Source organism: Amblyomma mixtum, chromosome 3, assembly GCF_055824585.1.
Source record: "Amblyomma mixtum isolate Tamu chromosome 3, ASM5582458v1, whole genome shotgun sequence".
NCBI classification, from domain to species: Eukaryota; Metazoa; Arthropoda; class Arachnida; order Ixodida; family Ixodidae; genus Amblyomma; species Amblyomma mixtum.
Window position 1 is genome coordinate 292,955,894 of NC_143014.1, and position 26,278 is coordinate 292,982,171.

The following is a 26,278-nucleotide window of genomic DNA, read 5'->3' on the forward strand; positions in this document are numbered from 1 at the left end:
GGCTGTGCTTAATGATTTTGACTCATATATGACGGAACGTTTTATTTAAGTTGTGGGGATTAATACCCCAAAGCGCTATGAGGGACGCCGTAGTGGAGGACTTCGGGCTAATTTATACCTCCTGAGGTTCTTTTAAGCGCTAACTGCATGTGGCGATAATTCACGGTGACGATCGAGCTATATGCGATGGCTTCCCGCGATGAGAGGAAGGCCGTTGAACCAATGCGTCGCTCAGGTTTTGGGTTTGCAGAAAATTTCGCCTATCTCGCCTACGTGCTCGCGATGCAAGACAATAGCAAAAGGCTTGCGGTTTGGCGACTTATGCTAGCGAAGTCCGTACTCTAGCGCAGTTTCAGCGAAGGAGCTGTCGACGCTCGCTCTGTCACCGTCCATGCATCGAGACAGTGCTTAAAGACTGGTCGCTTCGTGCGGGTATTCATGGGGCAGGCGAAAGCTCTGGTCATCGAACTGTGTAGAGCGATTTCAAGGTTAACGCCGTGCGTGCATCAACCAAGAGCAGGAAGTTAGAGCGCAAAAAAACAAACAAAGACAAAGTGGAGACGTGGACGGGAACAGCGCGATGACGCGGCACCATCTTCCGTGGCGAGGGAGGCATCAAGGTAACTTCCCTTAGAGAGCGGCTGCCACTCCCTTCTGAGCCAGCTCGCCCTTTTTATATTGCTTTTAGTACGACCTCATGCGTCTGGGTGTGGACGTTTCTACGAAGAGCATACGGTTATACATCATCGGCTTTCGCACAAACGGCGTTATCGCTAAATAAGAGGCAACGAAGCGCACGCATGATCTCAAGATAAAAAGAGGGTGGCGAGTTGATCTCTGCAGCTCGCCGCGTCACGAGGAATATCGCTTCATACAGCGCACGGGCGCACTGTATTTTGCCGATATTGAGGTGCGGCCGCCGCAGACCGAGTACTTCGGCTGAGGACCCGATCGAGTGCCTTAAACCAGCCAACCACCGTCACAGGTCAGATATGAATAAAAAGCGGTATCTTTTTTCTTACTCAAAAGTATCGGCGTTAAGTAGAAAAAGGAAATGGCAGCGTGTCTAACTGAACTTAATCACTGTCTGGAAGCGTAAGTACCTTCAACCGAACTTAAAGGACAACGACGATTTGCTTAGAAATATATGCGCAAGCAGGAGAGCGGCAGCGCACGCGTGACAAAAAAAAAAAAAACATGCTGCCACTGCCACTCAATCGCTCGGGTACTGCGCCGGAGTACCCGGGTTCGGACCCGATCGCGGCGGCTGCGTTTCGATGGAGGTGAAACACAAAAGGCGCCCCAATTGTGCTGTGCGATGTCAGTGCGTGTTAACCAGGTGGCATAAAATAATTATTCTGGTGACCTCCACTACGGCACCTCTTTCTTCCTTCACTCCCTCCTTTATCCCTTCCCTTACTACGACGCTGTCCGCGGGTGTCCACCAAGATATTTGAGACAGTTAACTGCGCCATTTTCCTTTACCCAACAACAACAACAACAAAAAAACAATTTCCATTTTTCACTCAAATTGCTCCGTTTCCAGATATTTCCAATGCCATTATACGAGGTCTGTTAGAAAAGTATCCGACTTTATTTTTTTTTGCGAACACCTGATGGATATGAAACAAGCGCGCTTACAGCAGCCGACCTTGAACCCTCGTGCGCATGCACGAATTTTTTCCCGCCTGCCGATAGCGTCAGTCGCTGGGAAGCAGCGTTTGAGTGAAGGAGTGCGCAGTGCTCTCGTCGGTTTTTTGTTGCAAGGAAAATGGCGGAGTGACAGGAGCAGCGCTACTACCTCAAATTTTGCCAGAAACTTGGCGATAGCCAAGTGAAAATTATTCGAAATGTTCAGACGGCTTTCGGTGATGATGCTATGAGCAGCACAAAGATTAAGCAGTGGTGCAACTGGTTTAAAGACGGCCGCACATCCGTGGAGAGAGAGCCACGCTCCGGTCGGCCACCAACATGCCGAAATGACCAGGTAATTGCCGAAGTGAACGCTGTGGTGATGCGGGACTGTTGTGTGACTATCCGAGAAATTGCGGAATAGGTGGACATCAGCCATTTTTCTGCACATTCCATTATCACCGAAGATTTGGCCATGGAGAGAGTTGCGGCGAAATTCGTGCCGAAGCTGCTGACGGTGGAGAAAAAGCAGCTTCGTGTTGAAGTCTCACAGGAGATGCTGGATTCCACAAACAGTTACCCTGACTTCACCGACGCCGTAATCACTAGTGACGAGTCTTGGGTGTACGGGTACGACCCGGAAACCAAATCCCAGTCGTCACAGAGGACGCATTCCACGTCACCAAGACCAAAGAAGGCCCGACAAGTGCGCAGCAATGTCAAAGTGATGCTGACTGCTTTTTTGACTCCCTCTGTGTGGCACACCCCGAGTACGCACCCCACAGGGTCAAAGAATGACTAAACAGTACTACAGGGATCTCCTCCATCGCCTACGTGGTGCTGTGCGGCGCAAGAGACCGGAATTGAGGTCAACAAGAAATTGGCGCATCACTCGCGGCATTGCTCCTGCACATTCCTCGCATTTGATTCAGACTTTTCTGGCAAAAACCAGACTCCTGTAGTTCAACAGGCTCCTTACTCTCCTGATATGTCCCCCTACGACTTCTGGCTGTTTCCTAAAATCAAGAGGTCATTGAAAGGAGCGCGATTTCAGAAAAGAAAGTACATTATGGCTGCAACGACAGCAGAGCTAAACTCCATTCCGAAAAGGGTCTTTTCGGAATACTTCCAACAATGGCAGCACCGCTGGGAGATGCATATGGAGCCCCAAGGAGACTTGAAGGTTATTAGGTTTCTAACGCTCCAGTTATGCCAGTTTTTTTTCTTCGGCCAAAGGTCGGATACTTTTCTAACAGACCTCGTATTTGCAAATTAATACTGCGTATTATGCATTCCATAATGGTGGCTGTGTGGGTGATGTAGCATTATAACGCGCACTTAGCCGCCGGACGTTTCGACCGAGTCCGAGAAGGCGACACAAAAAGTGCTCGTCCTGTGCCGCCTTCGCGTTAGCAGTTACAACCATGAATGCATAGTGTCCGTCCAGCTTCAACCATTAAACCGCCATTACTACCATTAAAACGCGGGACCGTGAAGATGGTTTGAACGCTCTCAGTGTAAACCGCAGTCCTTGCCAAAAGTAACCAGGCTGCACAGTTTGCTTCTGAGTCGTATACATTAAAGCTATTATGCCAGCCCTCAAACTCTAAATCTTTGTATGGTAAGGACAACCCCTGTCCTCACTTTCAAAAAACTTTTTGATCTTTTGGGAAGCCGTAAGGGCTCTACTATACGAATATGAAACAAATATGCAACCTGGTTACTTTTGGCAAAGAACGTACGCTTAACAAATTAAATGGTGTAATCTTACCTGCTTGAAGGAGCTAGACACCGCAGCGGACACGGGACAGAGAAAGAAGACGACACAGGGCGGTACTTGCAACTAAAATTTTATTTGAAACTTCATGGCTTTATAAAGACAGAGGCACGTGTGATCTTGCAAGTACCGCCCTGTGTCGTCTTCTTTCTCTGTCCCGTGTCCGCTGCGGTGTCTAGCTCCTTCATGTCTCACCAACTGGCCTACACATCTACCCTCCTAACTTACCTGCTTACTGTCTTCATCCGAGCATTCGCCTCTTTCGCGCCCATCTTCAGTGGCCGTTTCATCTGCTTCACTTTCGCTGGAGCTGCCCGAGTCATCCGTGCTCAAGTGCGACTCATGGCGCTCAGAGTCCGTTTGTGCATCTGACTCGACTGTACCACACGAGGCGTCATCAGCCTGCTCCATTTCGGGACGTGAAGTCGCCTCTTCTGCTGGAGCGTTCCATTGGGAACCTGACGGGACTGACGTCTCCTCTTCGTCGGAACTTGTGTCGGAAGAGTTCGGTCGTCTAGGCTGGCAGTCGGAAGTAGACGCAGTTGCTGCTGCTGCCTTCAGACGATGCTTTATGCGAACCGGCACTTCTTTTTTTAAATCCCAGAGGTACTGGCTATATTTTATTTTTGGTCCCATGACTGCGCTGCTGTACTGCTTATAACGGGAGGTATGAGCCAAGCAGCAACCAACTACTGCTTATGACGGGAGAGCCACGAACGGATATTCGACAGTCTGATGATGCTTAACTGGGGGACAGATGGGAAAAACCCCAGAACTATATATGCTCGCAGAAAAAATTCCTGGGCACTACATGAGGCACAAAATATTTTGCCCTCTCATGTCGTCAGGCGACTCGCGGGCGCGGGCGCGTGGAAACGACCAGCCTCCTTTCCTTCCCGCATAGCACGTCACTCAAGATCGACACGAGTAGGACCAACAACCTCTAAAGAATTTCTAGAGGGTGTTGGTAGAACGCGCGGTACACGTGCCATCCGAAGAGGTATGCTGGTGCCATCGCTTTCTGTGGCCTTTTTTTACCGGGCTCTCCGAGAATTCTTGGATCTCGGATGCGAATTTTAGCTCCAAAAGGTGCAAATTTGAATGCCAGCACATAGCTCACGGGGGCTTCGTTTAAACTGGGTGTCAGGCCACAAATAAAAGAGTAATCTTAAAATAAGCAGTTAGGATATACATTTTTTCCTCCATGCGATAGAGCATATTTACCTTATACTCTGTCGAAGGTATAAACGACGTTGCAGTTTACTTTTAGAGTGCTACTTATCTCCAAAAGTGATTGAAATTGCTAGTCGCGCCAAACGGTAGCAATAACCTCTGAAATGCAGAATTAAAGCATACAAAATTTCGCATCGATTTGGCTTACGCAAGTTCACCGTAGGCGCGGAAAAAAATTCATTTAAAAATAATCGTCAGTGCTCTGTAACAAAGTCGAGACAAAAAATGTTTTGAGGAAAACAGAAAACAAAAGGTTTTCAAACGATGTCGGATATATGAAAATCATTAAGCAGAAGTCTGAAACGCACAAGACTCACAGTTGGGGAGCCCCTGAGATACAGTGAAGCGTAGTTTGGTTGCTCATTTTCTTTTTTCTCGCTCGTTTTATGTCACTGCGTGATGGACACCTTTTGTATCCATTGGTAATCTTTGGTGATAGCAGCCCTATTAATTAACATCCTGTTACTAAACCACATCCTCCTTTACTGCACCCATGTAACGTCTGCTTTCAATATTGAAGTGGCCTAAAGCGTCATGCCAGTTTGGAGCCCGTTGGTTGATAAGCCCATTGGAGTACTCATCTGCATGCGTGTCGTGTTTGCCGATCGAGTAGACAAACAGCAGTTCAACTGAGCATCGATCGCTGAATGGAGCTTTGACATTTACCTCGGTATTTATCATCGTTGGAAGGCCTTTTCGGTGCACATAGTTCCCTTCACACAGCGCTTCAAATCTATCATATCCACAAGCTGTCCGAACCAAGTGGCAAAGCCAACTGTACGGGCCTTGGATGCTCCTATGTGTACACTGGTTTGGTGTGGCTTCGAACATTCTGTAATGTTTTTTCACGTTAGTTCTTATGGCGATGCAAAGGCAGTTCTGTAGCTGATCAATCATGGCAACTGTCATCTTTCCTTTCCCACTGAGTCCCCGTGTCCAGGCTTCGCACACTCCTTTCGTGGTCGTTAGGGTGACTTTTGTACTTAGCCAAGCGTAAGGATAACAGACAACATCATAAACAATAAAAATTAAACTATTAGGACACATATTTATCATAACAAAAGTAAATAATCAAATTAGATACAGAAACTACTTAGCTTCGGTTTCAAAATATGAGTGGCTCCAGGCTAGGCAAAGTAGGGATAGAATTTTTTTCTCTGCATATTTACTTATGTGTAGGTTAAACGGTCAAGCGATGCGACACTGCTCTGGGATGGCATGTGCTGCCACCCGTGAGGCTTGTGAGACCCAGCTGCTAGGTTGCTCCGCGGCCGGACTCGAGCGGCAACGGCGCGAGCGCACGCCCGCCTCTCTCTAGTTCGGCCGTGGTTGCTCTTCCCGTGCAACCTCTCGCGACAAATAATTGATTTAACTACCACCTACCACGGTGGCCAGTTTGCTCACAATCCGGTGAGCAGGCTGTGATGACGCCACAAGGTGCACGGGGCCTAGCTGTCCCACCTATAGGTTGCCGGAGCGGCCGGTTGCTCCGGCCGCTCCGGCTGCGAGGTTTTAAACGGTCACCAACACCACGACCAACATCGCCGTCGGCGCCGGACAGTTTTTTCCGACATGGTGCTAACAGACACGTACAAGCGCAAAAAAACACGGACAGAGAAGAGACTTGGACAACACGAGCGCTTGGTGCTCATGGTGCTAACGCTCTCGCGTTAAAAATCGAGCTTTGAATGAGGCCGCACACTTAAACTAGACGCGTGCAGGAACTGTGGTTTAGGTGTGCACACCTGAGGTGTTTCGTTCATCTAGCTCTCACATTGCAGAGTGGAATTCCGCTTCGTCAAGAGCGTCGAACCCGCCGCGGTGGCTCAGTGGTGAGGGCGCTCGGCTGCTGAGCCGGAGTTCCCAGGTTCGAACCTCGTTGCGAACAGGTTCGAACGGCACCTCTTCCCTTTTTCTTTAACTTCCCCTTTTATTATCCCTTCCTTTATGGCGCGTTTGGGTGCCCGCCGAGATGCGAGACACTGTGCCATTTCCTTTCCTCAAAAACCAACCGCGAGCGTAGTCTGCTCGCGGCGTCTGCTAGCGCGCGCTGCATGATGGGACTTCACCGTTCAGTGTACGGTAGAGCGGTGCCACGGGCTCGTTAACGAGCGCAAGTCGTGCAGAAAAACGCTGGCTGTGCAGAAAACTTCAAGAGTGCCGTCACCCGAAGACTATATTGGAGCGTTGTGCATGGACGAAACTTTCTCCATGATGTTTTGGTACAGCTGTGCTAAGGTGGGCGCTTTGTGTTGAGGTTTTATGCGTAGCATATTGCAATCACTCAGTTCAGCCCTTGGGCGCGGCCGAGCAGCCACCAAACCACGTGACGTGACGTCACGACAGCCAAAAAAGGTGGGCCCAGAAAAAAAGAAAGAAAATAAAAAAACAAAAAGAAAAAAAAGAACGGCTGAGCATGGTGGCGGTTGCCACCGCCACGTTTCAAAGGGGGCGCTGCTATCCATCCATCCATTCATCCATACGTCACGGAGGAAAAGCTGCTGACCTTGCCTCCCCTGCTGCTGACAAAATCCGCGCAATATTCAACGCATTCTTGGCTTAACCACCAAGCTAAGCCTGGGCAACTTTTTATTTTTTTTCTCGTGTGTAAAATATTTAGTGCGAAAGAGCTAGTGTAAATATATTTAGTCATAATTTCATAAACAATTACCTGAAACTAAGGTTTTTAACAATTCGTTGTTAAATTTGTGACCGAAAGGTGTCCCACAATACCTGCGATCACGTGACTTTTCTGATGTCAAGTTGCGCGCGCACGCCATTTTGCTTATTATTGTTTTGGCTTGCCAGCGTCAATCGCGCTTCAAACAAAAAAAAACGCAGAATGTCGCACGTGTTAGTGAGGTGGGTTACAGAGCGCGCGTGGGATGTTTATAGCGTGCGCGCTCTCGTAGACACCGAGCTAAGCTTGCGCCTTCTTACTGAGGATAACGCTATGCAAGTGCGGGGCCAGGTGGTCTCGGTTCGGTGGAAGGAGGGCGAAGTGCCAGCAGAAGCCGAGCTTCTAGATTTCGGTGAGTACGGAGCGTAGTCCCGAGAGGCGTCAACGCATGGTGCATCTGTGGCAGTATGTATTTTATGGTGTTAACGGCGCAGGCTCCGAACGAGCCATGGAGAAAAAGCGTGCTCACCTTGCGAAGGCTGCGGGGGCGACGAAGCAGCCGGAGGCTGCCGCTGAGGTGAGCGGTTGTCATCGCTACATTTTTCTGATGCATGGTATCGTGTATTTTGGATTGCATTTGTCACCGCGCGGTCTGACACGAGCTGTGACCAGTGGTTTGGAATGAAAGCATAGTGAGGATACAGAACGCGAAATCGAGGACCAAGACGAGTGGCACGTGCATTCTTATCGTGTGTGCTATCACGTTCTGTATCTGTTGCGGTGCTTTTTGATGTAGATAAAAATAATGCTGATACGATGAAAATGTGTGTTGTTGCGTGCGGGCCCTAACTGCAGCGAGGTCGAACCTGCTGATTGGCAAATTCTTTAGTGCGGCCTGTGTGTCAGAGATGACTGAGCGGCGTTTTCAACGCTCTGTGGTTTGTTTATGATCTTATTGGCACGGTTTTTGTTCATACGAAGATGATCTAAGTGTACCTTAGGTTCACTAGGCGCTGGGCTCACCAAGGTTTCTAGTTGCACGTTGGCAAGACCGGATGGCATCCAAATTGTTAATGAAGCAATTGGGCCCAAAATCTATGCAAGATTGAGAGGTAGTGAGCCAAATGATAATGGATGGAAGCTACTGATGGATGGAGACCAAGCAGGATGAGCATGATATAAGGGAAAGCGGGACAAAGCTTACATAAACAACTACCATCCCATAACAGTGACATCAGTGGTTTACAAGGAGGCCATGCAGGTTATCAAGGACAGACTGCAGGCATAGGTAGAGAACGAGAGGGTGCTAGGGGAGCCACAAAATGAGTTTCGAAAACAAAGAAGGTTAGAAGGCAATCTGTATCGACGCAGTGTTGCAGTGTCTTGACATCGCTGTAAAGGAACACAGGTCCCTATGGCTGGCATTTTTGGGTATCAAGGGGCCCTACAAAAACATATTTCAAGAGGATTTGTCGGGCATACTGGGCACATTAGATAAGGTATCTGCAAAAGGAAAAGTGTGCTTATAAGATGGGAAAAATATATTGGAGCCTACAGAGATCAGGAGGTTAGGCAAGAGTGTCGCCTGTCACCTTTGTTGTTTATGATGTACCCTCAAGTATTCATGACCAATCTAGAGAGGAGGTGACTTGACTTCAGCCTTTCTTTTTTCGAGCAAGGAGAATGAATTTGAACAGTCATTGGCAGGACTGATGTACGCGGATGATATAGTACTAATAGTTGACAACAAAGATTTGCAGAGTTTGGTGGCCATCTGCAGCACAGAGGGAGATACATTAGGTCTGAAGTTTATTAATGAAAAATCGGCAGTCATGATTTTTAATGTTAATGAAGGCAGCGAGCTTAGGACACAGGAGGTCACGTTAAAGGTAATGGATGAATACAAGGATGATGCAGTGGGGATAAATAATGGTGCTGAGTAGCTAAAGGATTATAAAAAATATGTAACAACTAAAGCTAACAGGAACGCAGCTGTCATGAAAAATAGGGCATTGTGGAATTGATGATGGATTTTTATGGCGCAAGGGCATCTGTGGCCAAAGAACTCCATGGCACAAAGCATTTGCTTCTGCTCAAGGTGGGGTCACGGACCCATTTTACAAGTATTTCACCCTAAAGAAGCCGAGCACGAGGCAGGGGAAAGCTTGCACCCATTGTATGTATCATTGGTGGGTACCCTGTGGCACCGGGGATCGAACCCCGCACCTCCCGCATGCGAGGCGGATGCTCAGGCTACTAGGCCATTGCTGGTAAGATGTATCTAGAAAGGGGTGATGGTTCCTAGTCTGACTTTTGGCAGTGCATTTCTGTGCATGAGACCTGAGATTCAAACAAGGTTTGAAATCAAGCAGTCTTGGTAGGTAGACTGAAGGCAATACACCAAATCATGGGGTACAAGGTGACTTGGGATGGGCATCATTTGAGAGCAGAGAAGCTAGAAGCAAGCATGGAGGACAAAAAACTCTGGAGGGGACAAAAAACTCTGCAGGGAGCGCAACACCATGTGGCCAGCCTTCGCAAGCCAAGTGCTCATGAAGCTGCTCCCTCCACCGTTTTTCGCTCTGCAAGTCAGTCCCTAATATTTTGGTGTTGGTATGTTTTAGTGCACATGTCTGCGTGGCCCATGGCACGGGCGACTGCAGCAAGGAGGTTGATCTACAGTCAGTTGGCTACGCTGGCCCACATGTGTGCAGCGAGCAACTTGATGAGTAGGCTTCAAGGGTATTGCGAGATGCTCCCTCCTGAGTTTCTTTTTCTTCCTTCATGGCAGCAAGGTAAAATTAGAGCACTTCAGAGAAATGAAGGTAAAGCAGTGGCATAGAAAATATCTGCTATAATTCTAGCGCATGGAGTCAAGTGCCAAAAGACACGTTATGCAGTGCATGTGGAGAGGAGGAGGAAACGGCTGCACACTTGATGCTTTTTTCTAAAAAGCTTTGCCCGACAGTTTAAAGCAACGGGGCTGATGGGGCTGATTTATTCCAAGTACTGGGATTTAGGAACAGTGGAGGAAAAATAGATTTCAAATGGGTAGAGATAACCAAGCAAAGTTACCGGTTTACTGGCTAAAATCAAGACAACATTGAAATTCCAACTGCACTCCGCAGGAGGTTGTGGAATGGCTTGCTTTAAAGGTGAAGAGGTGTGTTCTCTGTCTTCAGTCAAAAAGCACAGCATATATGTTGTCACGACTAGATGGTGTGAGCTGCCACTTGACTTAGTGTCCATCCATCCATAAGCGGATCCATTTTCACGCTCTTAGTTTACAGCAGTTACAGCCTGACTTTTTCTTACTCAAAAACCTAACGCAAATCGCTTTTTCCCGCAGTGGCGTTTTTCTTTTGGATCATTTTTTAGGGCGGATTAAGCATCCAAAAGGGTATATTAAGCATCCGTCATTTAAACGCCAGACACAGAGTGTACAAAAGTGAGCGCACTTGTCTCACCGCGTGTAGATGCCTATCTGGCTGTGCCCGAGTGCAAGTAATAAATGCAAAATCAGTACCTGCTTTAAATTTCGCTCCTTTGCCTCCACAGAACACCACTAAAGAGCTGTAGACAAGTGTGCATACCTCTGTACTATAACATCGCAATGTATTTGTTCAGCGCATGTCTTGGAGTAGTGAGTGATGGTTAATCACATGTGGGTACAATTAATACTTCTCGCCTAAGATTGGTGTTTGAATCCTCATCAAAACAGTTTGTTGTTCAGAGACGTACACAGTTTACCAGCCGCAGTCCTTGCTGCCAGAAAAGGTATCTCTTTTTCTGTGCCCTTTCTAGTGAATTTCTCTGCTCTGTAGCAAAATGGTAATTGTTAATTTCCAAGCTGCTGTGCAAAAAATGCATTGGCTTCTTGTAGGAAACCTGTTTCTGCTTGAACTCTTTCAATATTCACGGGTGTAGGATCACAGCGTGTGCCAGTGTGGTGCGGCACAGAAATTAGCCGACCTGGAGTCTTATGTGAAGACTTTGGAGGACAGGCTACAGGCTGCAGAGGACAGGCTACAGATGGCAGAGAACAACGCTGGTGAGTTAGTTACATGTTACATGTGTTGTGAGTGTTGTTGGCCTGATGCTAATTATGTGGCACGCATTAGTAACAGGGTAACTGTGGGCAGCATATCATCTGCAGTCAGCTATGCATTCTTCGTATGCTAAGGCAGTACCAACCTGTACCATTGTCTTAAACCTTCTACATGCTGCAACAAATTAGTGGCATTTGCCGCCGCGGTGGCTGAGTGGTTATGGCACTCGGCTGCTGACCCGAAAGACGCAGGTTCGATTCCGGCCGCGGCGGTCGAATTTCTTTGGAGGAGAAATTCTAGAGGCCCGTGTACTGTGCGATGTCAGTGCATGCTAAAGAATCCCAGGTGGTAGAAATTTCCGGAGTCCTTCACTATGGCGTCTCTCATAGCCTGAGTCTCTTTGGGACGTTAAACCCCATAAACCAACCAAATTAGTGGTATTTGGTGAGATTGTGCCAAAGTTGTGCCAGGATACTATTTCAGCAACCAAGAGCTGCGGCTGATGTGGTTTCTTGGTGAACGCATATGCAAAGAAAAAATTGGTTCTGAGGGGCTTAAATAATGCTAAATTTTGGTCCTGTTAGATTTATAGCGCTTTTTGTGCAGCACCATCATGTGTCCCATAAGTCAGTATAAGACAGTGAGATAGGTTTCGGATGCGTTCCAGATCAGGTAGCAGATTCCACATATGTCACTTGTGCTTGCTGGCTTTAACTCTGTCGTCGACATCAGAGCTTCCGATTTATGCAGTAGACCATGTTAATGCGAAACGTCAGCATGGAGAGTTTGTATGAATAGGAGTTGTAACTAAATTCAGCAAATTCCATTCATGGGTTGGCACACTGTGACCACACTGTGCACGCATGATTTCAAACCTGTGTCTTTGCCATATATCTTTCGCCACATGAGCTTGGAGTATAGGTTACATTGTGAGGAGGTCCGAGCAGGGTCTCTTCGTGGCAAACACTTAACAAGGAAGCAGCAAAGTGTGGGAAGCTCATGGCAATGCTGAGGAGTAGAGGAAATAAAACACTGTCTCAAGAGATGCCATGTCTGACTGCAAGAAACCTGTCATGCTCATATAAACCTGTCTAGTGCCTAAGCACTAGCCTGTGCTGTGCCTTGAAATGGCTATAGGTCACGCTTGTATTGTGGTATCATAACTTAGCGAAGCGAAGTGGCTGTGCTCACCCTGGAATGATCGCTGTGCCTGTGGTGGCTTTTTGATTCATTGTCTTTTGCCTACCGAATTCCTTCAATAGGAGTGCATTTTGGAGTGTTAGAGTTGTAGTATAGGAGCGTTGTCGCATGCCGGTTTTTCAATCTGGAGGGCTTTTTTTAAGTTTCAAAAAAAAAACCACCCTACAGTGATATTTAAGAAATCAACTGAAATTAGAATTTCTCAACTTTGCAATTTTTGCACAGAAAAATTTGCACTAATAATAAAGATACGAAATCCCAGGTTACACAAGACACTACTTAAATCGCTCAGTCAGGAACGGTGGAGGCGTACTTTTCATGGCCAGGGAGAATTTTCAGTGTGAAAAAATCGACGAGCTTACGGCGGTTACAGCGGACTTTGAAATCTTGACTGTCGTTCACAACAAAAGCATATTTTCTGTTTTATATCGCCCTCCAGGCGGGAACGTTGCAAACTTTTTCACATTTATGGAAAACTTCTTATCCTGGATAAATGAAAACAGGTATGAACTCGTCTTGGGCGGCGATATAAATATTAACATGTTGAACGAAACGCAGCTGAGTACTGATTTCACTCGACTTTTAGAAGCTAATGCATGTTTCAACACAATTACTGCTCCAACTCGCATTAGCAAGGACTGTGAAAGTTTGCTTGATGTTTTCATTATAAACACTGAATCTCGAACTATGAACTCCGGAGTAATCAGCGCTCATATTAGCGATCATTTGCCAGTATTTCTTCTCTTGGAATCGTATGTCTCGAGTAAAGAGCCAAAGCAGTGTCCCCCGATCACTATCCAAGATATTAATCCAGCTACACTCGAGGATTTCCATACAAGAATATCAAAAATAAATTGGCTCGACGTGTACAATCAGTCTGACGCAGACGCCGCGTACGAGTCATTTCTGTGTCTTTTCAAAAAGGCTTACTCGGAATCTTTTCACCCTAAAACACTGAAGCCTAGAAAAGCTACAAAACCTTGGATAACCAGTGCACTTCTGAAACTAATCAAGCAAAAAGATGCTCTATTCAAACGTTTTTTGGACACAAGAGACACGTGCCATCTATCCGAATTTAAGAAATTTCGGAATAAGTTAACTGCAACCCTTAGACAAGCTAAGAAAGATTACCTTCATAGGTTGTTTGATCCTGAAGCTGTAAAGCGGACGGACATCACGTGGAGAAACCTTAGCGCAGTGCTTAACATTGGACGTCAGCATCCAGAGGGCGTACGAGAATTGATCATTAATGGGGAACTTTCATCAGGCGCGCATTTAGCAAACGCTTTTAATAATTATTTTGTGTCCCTAGTGAATAGTTTGCACGATCCTCGCTCCGCAGAGTACGTCAATTCCAAAACTTGCGATAGTGCTTTTCTGCATCCAACTAGCGCCGAAGAAATTTGTCTCACGTTCTCCGCTCTGCGAAACAGTAAAAGCTGCGATATTGATGACCTGCAAATACGCCCCGTAAAACACGTTTTAGATCTGATATGTCCAGTTCTTGAGCATGTGTATAATTTGTGCTTTGTAAACAGTATATTTCCTAAGCGCATGCAACTCGCAAGGGTTACAGTGCTCTTCAAAGCCGGTGATAGAAACAACATGTCTAACTACAGACCAATATCCATTTTACCTGTATTTTCAAAATGCCTAGAAAAATTAATAACACTCAGAATGACCGCTTTCTGCGAAAAACACAATATCCTTACTGACTGTCAGTTCGGTTTCCGAAAGGGTCGTTCGACAGAGTTAGCTCTACTAACACAAAAGGAACTAATATTACAAGCATTTGAGCAAAATTTTGTGACACTCGGCATTTTCATCGATTTTTCAAAGGCCTTTGACACAATTAATCACACCACACTGCTAACAAAACTTGAAATTTATGGTTTCAGGGGCCCATTCCTTACCTTAATCAAAAGCTATCTGCAGTTCAGGTGTCAGAGGGTTTCAATAAATAACTGTCTTTCAGATAACTTACCCATTCATTCTGGTGTACCTCAAGGAAGCATTCTTGGACCTTTGTTATTTAATATTTACATTAACGACATAATAAATATTGACACCACTGCCCAATTCATCATATACGCTGACGACACTAGTCTGTTTTTTACATCTGGTTGTGCAAGGGACCTGTTGGCTCTTGCGAACGCTGCTTTAAGCGAACTCAATCGATGGAGTTCATTGAATTCACTGTCTATAAATAAAAGCAAGACAAAGGCTGTACTTTTTCAACCTAAAAACAAAAATGTCCACATTGACGGCCATTTGCAAATGGGTTCCTCGGTTATCAACATTGTGCCATCCATTAAGTGCCTCGGGGTCGTATTTCAAGAGAACTTACTTTGGAATCTTTGTACAGACTCAGTTGCTAACAAAATCGCTCGTGTTGTGGGGATACTAACGAAACTTCGATTTTTTCTTCCCTTGAGCGTGAAAAAGCTGCTTTACAACTGTCTCTTCCTGTCCCATCTGAATTACTGCCATTTAGTGTGGGGAAACACCACAATGTCTAACATCACAAAGCTTTATCTTTTGCAGAAGAAAGCAGTGCGCGCTATCGCTAATTCCTCATATGACGCTCATACGCAGCCTCTTTTCAGTGCCCTTAACTTACAGCCGGTCACCTCCATATATCGTAGTATTTTACTCAAGCGTTTCACTACTGCGAAAAAACAGAACACCAAATTCTTCGCGCATTTATCTCTATTGACAATGAGTTCTAACATTTACAACACACGTCACAGAGAAACATGGTACGTTCCTAAAACGCGCACTAACTACGGTCAACAAATGTTACGCCACACACTGCCATCTTTGTTAAACTCATTAGAAACTTAATAACAACGTAGCTCTCCTTTTATGGGCTCATTGTGGATTCGTTTTTTTGTTTTGTTCGCTTTGCTGTAGTATACACTGAAGCCATGAATGTCTAACCAATTTTCTTTGCTTGTTAGTAACTTATTATTTATGTTTGTGAATTTCAAAGCTATTTTATTTGTATAATTTTATGCTTTATGCTTTCTGCTTTTTAAATCCTTTCAGCATTCTATCATTGATTTTTTTTTGGCCGTATGTATTTATGTTATAGCATAGAATGTTATAGAATGTTCACTAATACTTTTTTTTCGTTTACCCATTATTGTATCTTTTCGTTCTCTTTATTGTGCATAGTGCCATTTCTGTAGGGGGTACAGACCCCGTCAAGCCAAATCCATTTGGATTTTTGTCTGCACTCCCGTCATCTGTACATGTATAGATGCAAATAAACTTGAATTGAATTGAAATATCGCTTATTTTAATTTGTTACAAAAGTAGATTTGGGGGAGCCTAACCTCTATGCATGCCCCCCCCCCCCCCCCCCGCCCCCTTATATAATGTCTTCGGGCTGTTAAGGGACCAATACATAAAATTTCAACAAATAATGTTGTCAGGGTGGAACCAGCGGAACACAGACGCAGGACAAGAAAAGGAGGTACACACAGCACACCGCTGGACTTGCAACTGATTTATTTCCAAGAAAACCACCACATTTTAAATATTTTCCTGCTCAAGCGCACACTCAGGACGATGGGAACGACTGTATTAAGGTAAAAGAAAGTTATATTCTTTATCCGTGATAAAAACCGAGGGATCGCTGACACACATCTCCTTGTTTTTCCTGATTAAAAACGCTTCCAGAATTTCACGCTCGCGTCTTGTTCTCCCCCGACCGATAATGCTCGTGCGGTGAAGCAATGGAGAACATCCATTGCATACCTTAACATGCAAGGCTAAATTGCTGCCAGTGCCTGAATTGAACGTTGTTCGGTGCTGCCTCGGACGTTCATTGATGCACCCTCCAGTTTGCCCGATTTAGGTTTTCCCACAGGACAAAGGGATGCAGTACACCACCCCTACTTCACACGAAGTGAACCTCGTCTGGTATTTGGTTTTACAGGTCCCCTTTTTCTGCGGACCACCAGAAATATGGGCGCACAAACCAGACAGTTTCCGGCGGGCTGTCTGGTTTGTGCGCCTATATTTCTGGTGGTCCGCAGAAAAAGGGGACCTGTAAAACCAAACACCAGACGAGGTTCACTTCGTGTGAAGTAGGGGTGGTGTACTGCATCCCTTTGTCCTGTGGGAAAATCTACATCGGGCAAACCGGAGGGTGCATCAATGAACGTCTGAGGCAGCACCGAACAACGTTCAATTCAGGCACTGGAAGCAATTTAGCCTTGCATGTTAAGGTATGCAAAGAATGTTCTCCTTTGCTTCACCGCACGAGCATTATCGGTCGGGGGAGGACAAGACGCGAGCATGAAACTTTTGAAGCGTTTTTAATCAGGAAAAACAAGATGTGTGTCAGCGATCCTCGGTTTTTTATCACGGATAAAGAATGTAACTTTCTTTTACCTTAATACAGTCGTTCCCATCGTCCAGAGTGTGCGCTTGCGCAGGGAAACATTTAAATGTGGCGGTTTTCTTGGAAATAAATCAGTTGCAAGTCCAGCGGTGTGGTGTGTGTACCTCCTTTTCTTGTCCTGCGTCTGTGTTCCGCTGGTTCCACCCTGACAACATCATGAACCAACTAGCCCAGCAATTTACGCCCCTTCAACAAATAAGTATGCAGACCTCGCTGATACGTCTGCCTACTTTTGCACCACGCAAAGGTTGGAGGAATACGTCATTTTTTAAACCGTGGCATTTCCACAATAGGGCTCTTGCCACAAATCACGAGGAAGCTGCTGCAAATTGAATTTTAACCAGCTACAAAGCAGGCTCCAGAATTCTTGGTCATTCCCGCCACTGCATTGTATATAGTCATGAGCAATATGAGAAGAAACAAAGTTTGAGCATTTATTGTTTCGTTATTCCATAATTATATGCGACAAGCGCACCTTTTTCTGTATTAGGGCGGGCAATTAGGCGAGGTAGTAAAGATGCATTTAGGGTGGAACAGTGAAAATGGACGAAAGACAAGAAATGAACAAGGAACACAGGGGAGTGATCATTTGTGTGCTCCTTGTTGCATTTTTGTCCTTAATCCGTTTGTGCTGTTCCTGCCAAAAATACACCTTTTTGCTTTCAAACTAGTTTTCCTGTTGGTTTATCATATCCATAAGCATTCTCAAATTTAGTGGAGAAATGACCCGAATATTTGTAGTTCTATGCAAAACTTTTATTCCCTCTCATATTGTTCATGATTCACAGGACGGACAGAAGTCCAGATTCCAGGAGTGCATGCAGTCAAGAGCGAGTATGTTCTCGCTCAAAGATTTTTTAGGTGGTCTGCTGCAATGCTAACATTGCATACAAAGCAGTGATTGTGATTATGAGAATTCCTGCTTCAACTTGACCTTTTCATGTCTGCCTCTAGACTCCTTTGCCATGGTGAAGAAGTCTAGCAAGGTAGTGAGGAGACTGCAGGCCCTCCTTGAAGCTCCAAGGCAAGCAGACGTGCCAAAGGCTGACACTGTAAGCATTTGCTTTCTGAAAGGCATTTGTCCTATTTGGAAGAAAAGCAAGAGCTTTGGCACTGGTGTTGATGCTTGCAGTGACACTGAGGACAGAGCAGTGAACAATGGATAGCAAGGATACTAGTGTGACATTAGTTAATGTCAAGAGGGTAGGATTAATAGAGCGCTAACATAGGTGTCTAGTATTCAGCTGCGATTAAAGAAAAAGAAGTAGACTTGGGTTGGTGGTGATCTACAGTCTATCGCATGAGCAAAGAGAAACGGGAGTGTAGAGGTATCTAGCATAATATGCGGTATAGTAGCAAGACTGGGGAAATTCCATAAATGGTGATTGTGGCTGGCCTAGCACCGCTCATTTGGCAATATTTGGAGAGGTGTTTGGTAGGCAGCGGTATTTACTTAGGTGATGATCAGCGGAGGAAAATTTTGTATGGTTGCCCTGTTGGTTCTTGAAATGTGTGTGTGTGTGTGTGTGTGTGGGGGGGGGTGATGCACACGTTTGGGTGGAGGCAGAGGTGGCACAAACATGTTTCAGTGCTAAGCTAGTATCACTGCATTGAAAGAAATAGAATGAAAGTGCACTGTTGAAGAATTGCAGTAGGTTAGGGCAAAGTAATTCAATGTTTTAGAATTTTAACCTAGAGTATGAAACAAGAAATTTGAAAATTGCTTCATCAGCTTTTCTAGCCCGCCCTTTCAACGTTAGTCCCAATGTCAACAGGCAGGTGTTCTGAACAGGTTTACCGCATTTCATGACTGCTGCGAATTAGATTTTTCAGTACGAGAAGCTAGCACTGGAGTTAGGGTCTCTGCCACTTTGTCTCGCAGTGAGGTTTATTACAGCTGAGCCTCGCTACAAATAAATTTCACTTGAACAGAAACTTTGCTGTTGTAAAATCAGCCTAGAACTGTGACAAATTAATTACATTTTTCATGAATGTTTTCTTCGAAGAAATCGCAGAGCTTTGCCACCTTTTGCTGCTTCGGCATTAGTTCTGGGACACAAACTTCTCCACTCTTCTGGCTCACAGATATTGTTAATTACTTTTTCGTCTTCTAGTCCATGACAGTATTGTCAACCAATCTCTCAGCTTTACTGGTATTGTTCAGCCATGTGAAAAAAACGAGCTGAGTAATTTCTTCTTTTTTTTCGACTAAGTGGCTGGTAGTTTTGTGTACATTGTTGTACCTCCATGCGAACACATCACTCCATATGCCAGCCAGTGTTTGCCTTCAGTGCACACAGACAACAGAATGGCCCCTGCTTCCGTGCAACATGTTCTTGATGGCTGCACCACTGCGTGATTGTCGACAAGTGCATGTGTTTGGATCAGTTCCAAATAGCAAAGCAAATGCAACATAGCAAGAAGTGCCTGCCATGCTGATGGCAGGAAGCATGAAAAAAAAGACAATGTGGTAGAGTAACCACCACAGCTAGCACTTTGTTGTCACTTGCTTTAGTAATTAGGTTGAGGTGTTCAGCTGAGCCTGTCACTCGCTTTAGTAATTAGGTTGAGGTGTTCAGCTGAGCTTTTAAGCTAGAGGTCCATTAAAGGACATGCCAAATTTGGTTGCATTTTTGTTCTTTGTAGTGATGTTAAGACAGTTGTACGTGGATCACCACACGGTGTTCACGTACGACCTCTAATATTTTGTAATCAAGTTTCTTCTCACTTGTATCAACAGCGGAGTGTTGGCTTTGATGTCGAATTTCTGTATAGGTCGTGAAGCTTGAGAAAAGCTGATACATTCGCCGCTTCTTCACCTGTGTTCAGTCTTGAGGCAGGCTGGCAGCATTGTAGTGAATTAAAATGACAAAGCAGCAGTTGTATCACAGTTTTTGTCATGCTTCACGTGACCTATATGGACCTTTGACGTCATAGCGATTGCTTGGCTGTTGAAACTGAAACAAATGAGAGATGCAATTCGATTATAAATTGAACGGTCGTAGACAAATGCCACATGGTAATCGATGATTAAGGGGAACCCTGGTCTTGAAAAGAAAATTTTATCAATCTAGTCATAGTTATGAAATTTTCAGGGCACATGTATTGCTGTGCACTGATTCTAGATATGTCATTTAATTTCATGTAAAACAATTCCTTGAGCACTTATGCGCTTTTTATGTAAGTATTTTGCGAACAGTTTTCTAGAAAATTTATGCAGGAAACTCTGAAATGTATGCCATTGGGTTCTCTTGATGCCAAGGAATGCAATAAGGGTTACATTCCGCACTTCTTGAAGGCCTTGTTGACCATGGCAAATAGGATCGTGTACTGTGCATCCTTCACCCCTAGCAAAGTCCTGCACATGCACGCGTCATCCTGTTGCTTGATGTGGGTGTCAACAGCGTGTGAATGTGTGATTGCTAGCACAGACCGATGAAAGGAATGTGTGTCTATTGCCCTTGTGCTTTTCTTTTTATGCAGGAGGACATAGGGGGCGGTGTCCTCGTCGAAAAGACTGTCATCAGCAGGCTGGCAGCTCATTGCCAAGGACTGCCAACGAAATTTGCGAGAGGCCTTCTTCGGCATGTGTTCACCGAAGAGGAAGTTCGGGGCAAGTCTCTGTATGACTCTGGTACCCTACCGGTGAAAACATGGCTAAACGATAAAGGCATTTTCGTACCATGGAACGTCGACTGCACACTGTGCAAAAAACCCGAGACCATCGAGCATGTGTTTATCGAGTGCTGGGACCCGGTTTCCCACTGGGACATCTTGCAAAGAACTTTAAAAAAAGAACTACCTATTACTCCTTACGGCATCCGGTTTCTGCCTATAGAAAGTGACGAAGTGTCATATGACATGATTATGCTACTGGGCCTCCACAGCATCTGGAAAACGAGGATGGCGGCTACGCACGCAGACGCAAATGTACGACCAGTCAGAGAAAACTTTATAGAAAGTGTAGCCTCTCTGAGAGATGTTCTCCGCAGTCAACCTCAGCCACCGGAGTGGGTGGCAGTTATGGACAAACTGATCGACATGAAAATGTTTTAATCCGTCGCCTCAGCCAAAGTTTGGCTAGCGATTTTTATTCCTGTGCATGTATTGTTTACCGGCAATAAAGAAAAAAAAAGGATGGCCGAGCGGTCTAAGGCGCCAGACTCAAGGTGGAATAGCCTTGCCTGTAATATATGGGCAAAACGAGATTTCTGGTCCACGCAAGTGGGCGTGGGTTCGAATCCCACTTCTGACACTAGTTTTTTTTTGTCTTCGGGATGTAATTTCGTACCAGATATCTCTAAATTAAATATGACGGCATTGTCAGGATGGCCGAGCGCATTCTACTTCCGGCCACTGGCGTGTACGGACGCAGGATCATGAGCTCCCACGGAGCGGCGACAGCGGCCATCGATGGCCGCGGAAACAGGTTCAGCGCCGAAGACAAGGAGTATGAGATCTTTTTGCCTACCCTGCCCACCGGACGTGTTCTTGTTCTAAACACAGTTTTATGCGAAGCATACTACTTTAGCTACCACTTCAGCCCTTCACCGTGGTTATGCGCCTCCAAATCACGTGATACATGACGTAACACCACGTGACACGATGACGTCACGACAGTAGAGAAACGGGGGCCCACCTCGCGCCGTCGCTGTGGTTGTGCGCCTCCAAATCACGTGATACATGGCGTCACACCACGTGACACGATGACGTCACGACAGTGGAGAAACGGGGGCCCACCTCGCGCCGTCGCTGTGGTTGTGCGCCTCCAAATCACGTGATACATGACGTCACACCACGTGACACGATGACGTCACGACAGTGGATAAACGGGGGCCCACCTCGCGCCGTCGCTGTGGTTGTGCGCCTCCAAATCACGTGATACATGACGTCACACCACGTGACTTGATGACGTCACGACAGTGGAGAAACGGGGGCCCACCTCGCGCCGTCGCTGTGGTTGTGCGCCTCCAAATTACGCGACACGATGATGCTTCGCATTCTCCAGGCTTAACCAAGTTAAGACTCAGCCATTTTTTTTGCACGGAGATGTGCGTGTGAGACCTTAAAATGTCGAAGACTTCAGGGACGCCCTCGCCAACACCGGTGCGCTCCCCGACGTCATGGCGTTGGGGGCGTACCAGGTAAACCACGTGTGGGCGGTAACCTTCAGCAGCCCAGAAGCCGCGAAGAAATTAGCCGCCTTGAAGGAGCTTGAGGTAAAGGGACGCCGGTGCATCGTTTTCGACCCCGAGGATCAGCAAGTAAAGCTGCGCCTGCATTGGATGCTGCACGGCGTCGCTGACGACGACATCCGGACTGCTTTCGCGGCGTTCGGAAACGTGACCGAGGTGACGCGGGAGCGTTGGCGCGTTCAAGGGATGAAAGAGAAGGGATCCACCACGAGAACAGTGCTGCTCAAGTTGAAGCCAGGTATGAAGGGTGCAGCGATGGCGTAGAGGTAGAGCATCCGCCTCGCGTGCAAGAGGACTGGGGCTCGAATCCCGGTGCCACGCAATTCTCCACCGGATTAAAAAAAAAACTCCGCGTGTCGATGGAATTGCATACCCAGGCTTGGAGTGCGGCCTGATTTCGGTGAACAGAACCGACAACGCACTTCCTCACCAGAACAGGATTTGGCCACCCTGGTATAGTACATGGCCATAACCTTCTATGAACAAACCAATTAACCCTCGGCCCTCAGTCCCCAGCAGCTGCGGAGCAATTGACCAAGGCGGCGGTCAGATCTGTGACGCAGCGGAGGGTGCTAAGAATCTCTGGCTCCGGACAGGCCGCCATTGGAAACTGAACCTAGCAACGTTTAACGCAAGAACCTTATCAAGTGAGGCTAGCTTAGCAGTGCTATTGGAGGAATTAGCCGGTATTAAATGGGATGTCATAGGGCTTAGTGAGGTTAGGAGGACAGATGAGGCGTATACAGTACTAAAGGGCGGGCATGTACTGTGCTATCGTCGATTAGCAGAGAGGCGAGAACTAAGTGTGGGATTGCTCATTAATCAGGATATAGCTGGCAACATCGAGGAGTTTTACAGTATTAACGAGAGAGTGGCAGCTATCGTAATTAGGCTTAATAAGAGGTACAAGCTGAAGGTGGTGCAGGCCTACGCGCCTACATCAAGCCATGATGACCAGATAGTTGAAAGCTTCTATGAGGATGTGGAATCGGCAAGGATCAAAGTAAAATCACAGTACACTGTACTGATGGGCGACTTTAATGCAAAGGTAGGTAAAAAGCAGGCTGGAGACAAGGCGGTAGGTGGCTATGGCATAGGTTCTAGGAACAGTAGGGGAGAGTTATAGTAGAGTTCGCAGATAGAAATAATTTACGGATTATGAATACCTTCTTCCGCAAACGAGCAAACAGGAAGTGGACGTGGAAGAGTCCCAATGGTGAGACTAAAAATGAAATAGACTTCATACTGTGTGCACACCCTGGCATCGTAGAGGATGTGGAGGTCCTCGGTAAGGTCCGTTGTAGCGACGACAGAATGGTAATGTCTCGTGTTAGCTTAGATTTGAAGAGGGAACGGAGGAAACTGGTGAAGAGAAAGGCTATTAACGAGTTAGCATTAAGACGGAAGGTAGAGGAATTCAGAATGTCGCTGCAAAACAGATTTCCCGCTTTAACTGAAGAAGACGACCGTAGTGTTGAAAGAATGAATGATAATCTTACAGCTATCGTTACAGAATGCGCCGCAGAAGTAGGTGGTAGGATTGTTCGACAGGATACCAGCAAGCTATCTCAGGAGACTAAAGATCTGATTAAAAAACGTCAAAGCATGAGGATGTCTAACTCCACAGACAGGATAGAACTAGCAGAGCTTTCGAAGTTAATAAATAAGCGCAAGGTAGCCGACATAAGAAAGTTTAACATGGAGAAAATCGAGCATGCTCTAAGAAACGGAGGTAGCCTAAAATCAGTGAGGAGAAAACTGGCCATAGGTAAAAACCAGATGTATGCGCTAAAAGACAAACAGGGCAATGTCATAAGCAATATGAATAAGACAGTTGAATTAGCCGAAGAGTTCTACAAAAATCTATACAGTAGCGAATCTAATCATCAAGTTACTGAGGGAGGCAGTCGAGCACAGCAATGGGACATCCTGCCAGTAACGAAGGAGGAAGTAAAGAAAGCCTTAGGAGCAATGCAAAGAGGGAAAGCAGCTAATGAGGATCAGGTAACAGCAGATTTGTTGAAGGACGGAGGAGAGATTGTGCTACAAAAAGTAGCCACCCTGTATACGCAATGCCTTGTGACCTCGAGAGTACCAGAATCTTGGAAGAACGCTAACATTATCTTAATTCATAAGAAAGGAGACGTCAAGGACTTGAAGAATTACAGACCAATCAGCTTATTGTCCGTTGCCTACAAAGTATTTACTAAGGTAATCGCTAATAGAATCAGTACAACCTTGGACTTTAGTCAACCAAATGATCAGGCAGGCTTTCGTAAAGGATACTCGACAATAGATCAGATTCACACTATCAATCAGGTGATAGAGAAATGCGCAGAATATAACCAACCCCTATATATAGCCCTTATTGATTACGAGAAAGAATTTGACTCAGTGGAAACCTCAGCTGTCATGCAGGCATTGCGGAATAAGGGTGTAGACGAGTGCTATGTGAAAATATTGGAAGATATTTGTAACGATTGTAAAGCTACTATAGTTCTCCATAAAGTCAGCAATAAAATTCCAATACGGAAAGGTGTCAGGCAGGGAGACACGATCTCGCCAATGCTCTTCACTGCCTGCTTACAGGAAGTATTCCGGGGTCTGGAATGGTAACAGTTCGGGATAAGAGTTAATGGAGAATACCTGAATAATTTGCGATTCGCTGATGACATTGCCTTGCTAAGCCACTCAGGACAAGAACTGCAAAGCATGATCAATCAGTTAGACAGGCAGAGCAGAACGGTGGGGCTAAGAATTAACATGCAGAGAACGAAAGTAATGTTCAACAGCCTAGCAAGGGAACAGCAGTTCGCTATTGGTAGCGGGGTGCTGGAAGTAGTAAGAGAATATGTCTGCTTAGGGCAGGTAGTGACCACAGATCCGGATCATGAGAGGGAAATAACTAGAAGAATAAGAATGGGGTGGAGCGCATATGGCAGGTTCTCTCAGATCATGAATGGTAGCTTACCAATATCCCTGAAGAGAAAAGTATACAACAGCTGTATCCTACCGGTACTCACCTATGGGGCAGAAACGTGGAGGCTAACAAAGAGGGTTCAGCTTAAGTTAAGAACAACGCAGCGAGCTATGGAAAGGAAAATGATATGTGTAACGTTAAGAGATCGGAACAGGGCGGAGTGGGTGAGGGAACAAACGCGGGTTAATGACATCTTAGTTGAAATCAAGAGGAAGAAATGGGCTTGGGCAGGGCATGTAATGCGAAGGCAAGATAACCGCTGGTCCTTAAGGGTAACGGAGTGGATTCCAAGAGAAAGCAAACGTAGCAGGGGACGGCAGAAAGTTGGGTGGGCGGATGAGATTAAGAAGTTTGCGGGGATACAGTGGCGGCAACTGACAAAGGACAGGGTTAATTGGAGAGACATGGGAGAGGCCTTTGCCCTGCAGTGGGTGTAGTCAGGCTGATGATGATGATGATGAAGGTGGACGACCTGCCCCACCAGGTTCGCGTCGCCGGCGAGTTGGCTCTCGTGGTGGTGCCCGGGCGGCCGATGCAGTGCCTGCGTTGCCACGGCGCGGGTCACGTTCGTCGGGACTGCAAGGTTCCCAGGTGCTCCAAGTGCAGGCGCTACGGACATGGGGACGAGGACTGCGTCCGTACCTACGCGTCTGCGACCGGGCTCGGAGGGAAAGGAGACAGCGGGGAGCTGATGGATGTTGCTGAGGCTGAGGACGCAGCGAGGGGTACCGACGAGTTGGGCAACCTCCCCGTGTCGCTGGACACGTCGGCGACTTCAAGTGGAGACGCCCCCCTTGCCAGTGGACCAGGACTCCAGCCACCAACGGGAGACGCCTCAGTCAAAGGAGGCGACTTCAGGGGATGCAAAAAGCCTACCAGTGCCCATGGACTTTGTAGCAAAGGAGCCGACCGAGGGTCATCGGCAGAACACCGGTGGCCTTGCGACCACTGTGGCTACGCCTGGGAAGCGTCCTCATAGAGACACCAGCCCCGACGGCGACAAGGAGGCGGCGCCCAGCGTAGAGGAAGCACCAGCAAAGGTGCCTCAAGCAAGGCGGGCCCCTTTTCGGCCGCGCCCTAACCTTGCGAGCGAGAAGCGCGCCGGCGACAAGGCGCCTTCCGAGCAGGGCCAGGTGCACGCTCAGGATGACGCCGGGGGCGACGGCGGCGGTGGCGTCTAG

The 26,278-nt window shown here is 46.6% G+C and overlaps 1 protein-coding gene across 1 annotated transcript; it reads left to right on the forward strand.

Moving 5' to 3' along the window:
* Positions 1-7,484: 7,484 nt before the first annotated feature.
* Positions 7,485-26,278, forward strand: LOC149355175 (uncharacterized). Its single transcript, XM_089576083.1, has 6 exons — positions 7,485-7,674; positions 7,757-7,839; positions 11,190-11,313; positions 17,877-17,974; positions 20,406-20,556; positions 25,878-26,278. The coding sequence occupies exons 1-6, from the start codon at positions 7,485-7,487 to the stop codon at positions 26,276-26,278; spliced, it is 1,047 nt and encodes a 348-aa protein (XP_089432209.1).

Excerpts from the sequence above, each read along its gene's own strand:
- LOC149355175 (XM_089576083.1), top strand. The coding sequence starts at position 7,485 with ATGTCGCACGTGTTAGTGAGGTGGGTTACAGAGCGCGCGTGGGATGTT. Across the intron at positions 7,675-7,756 it reads AGCCGAGCTTCTAGATTTCG|GCTCCGAACGAGCCATGGAG; the intron begins GTGAGTACGGAG and ends TTAACGGCGCAG. Across the intron at positions 20,557-25,877 it reads CAAGTCTCTGTATGACTCTG|TGGAGACGCCCCCCTTGCCA; the intron begins GTACCCTACCGG and ends GGCGACTTCAAG.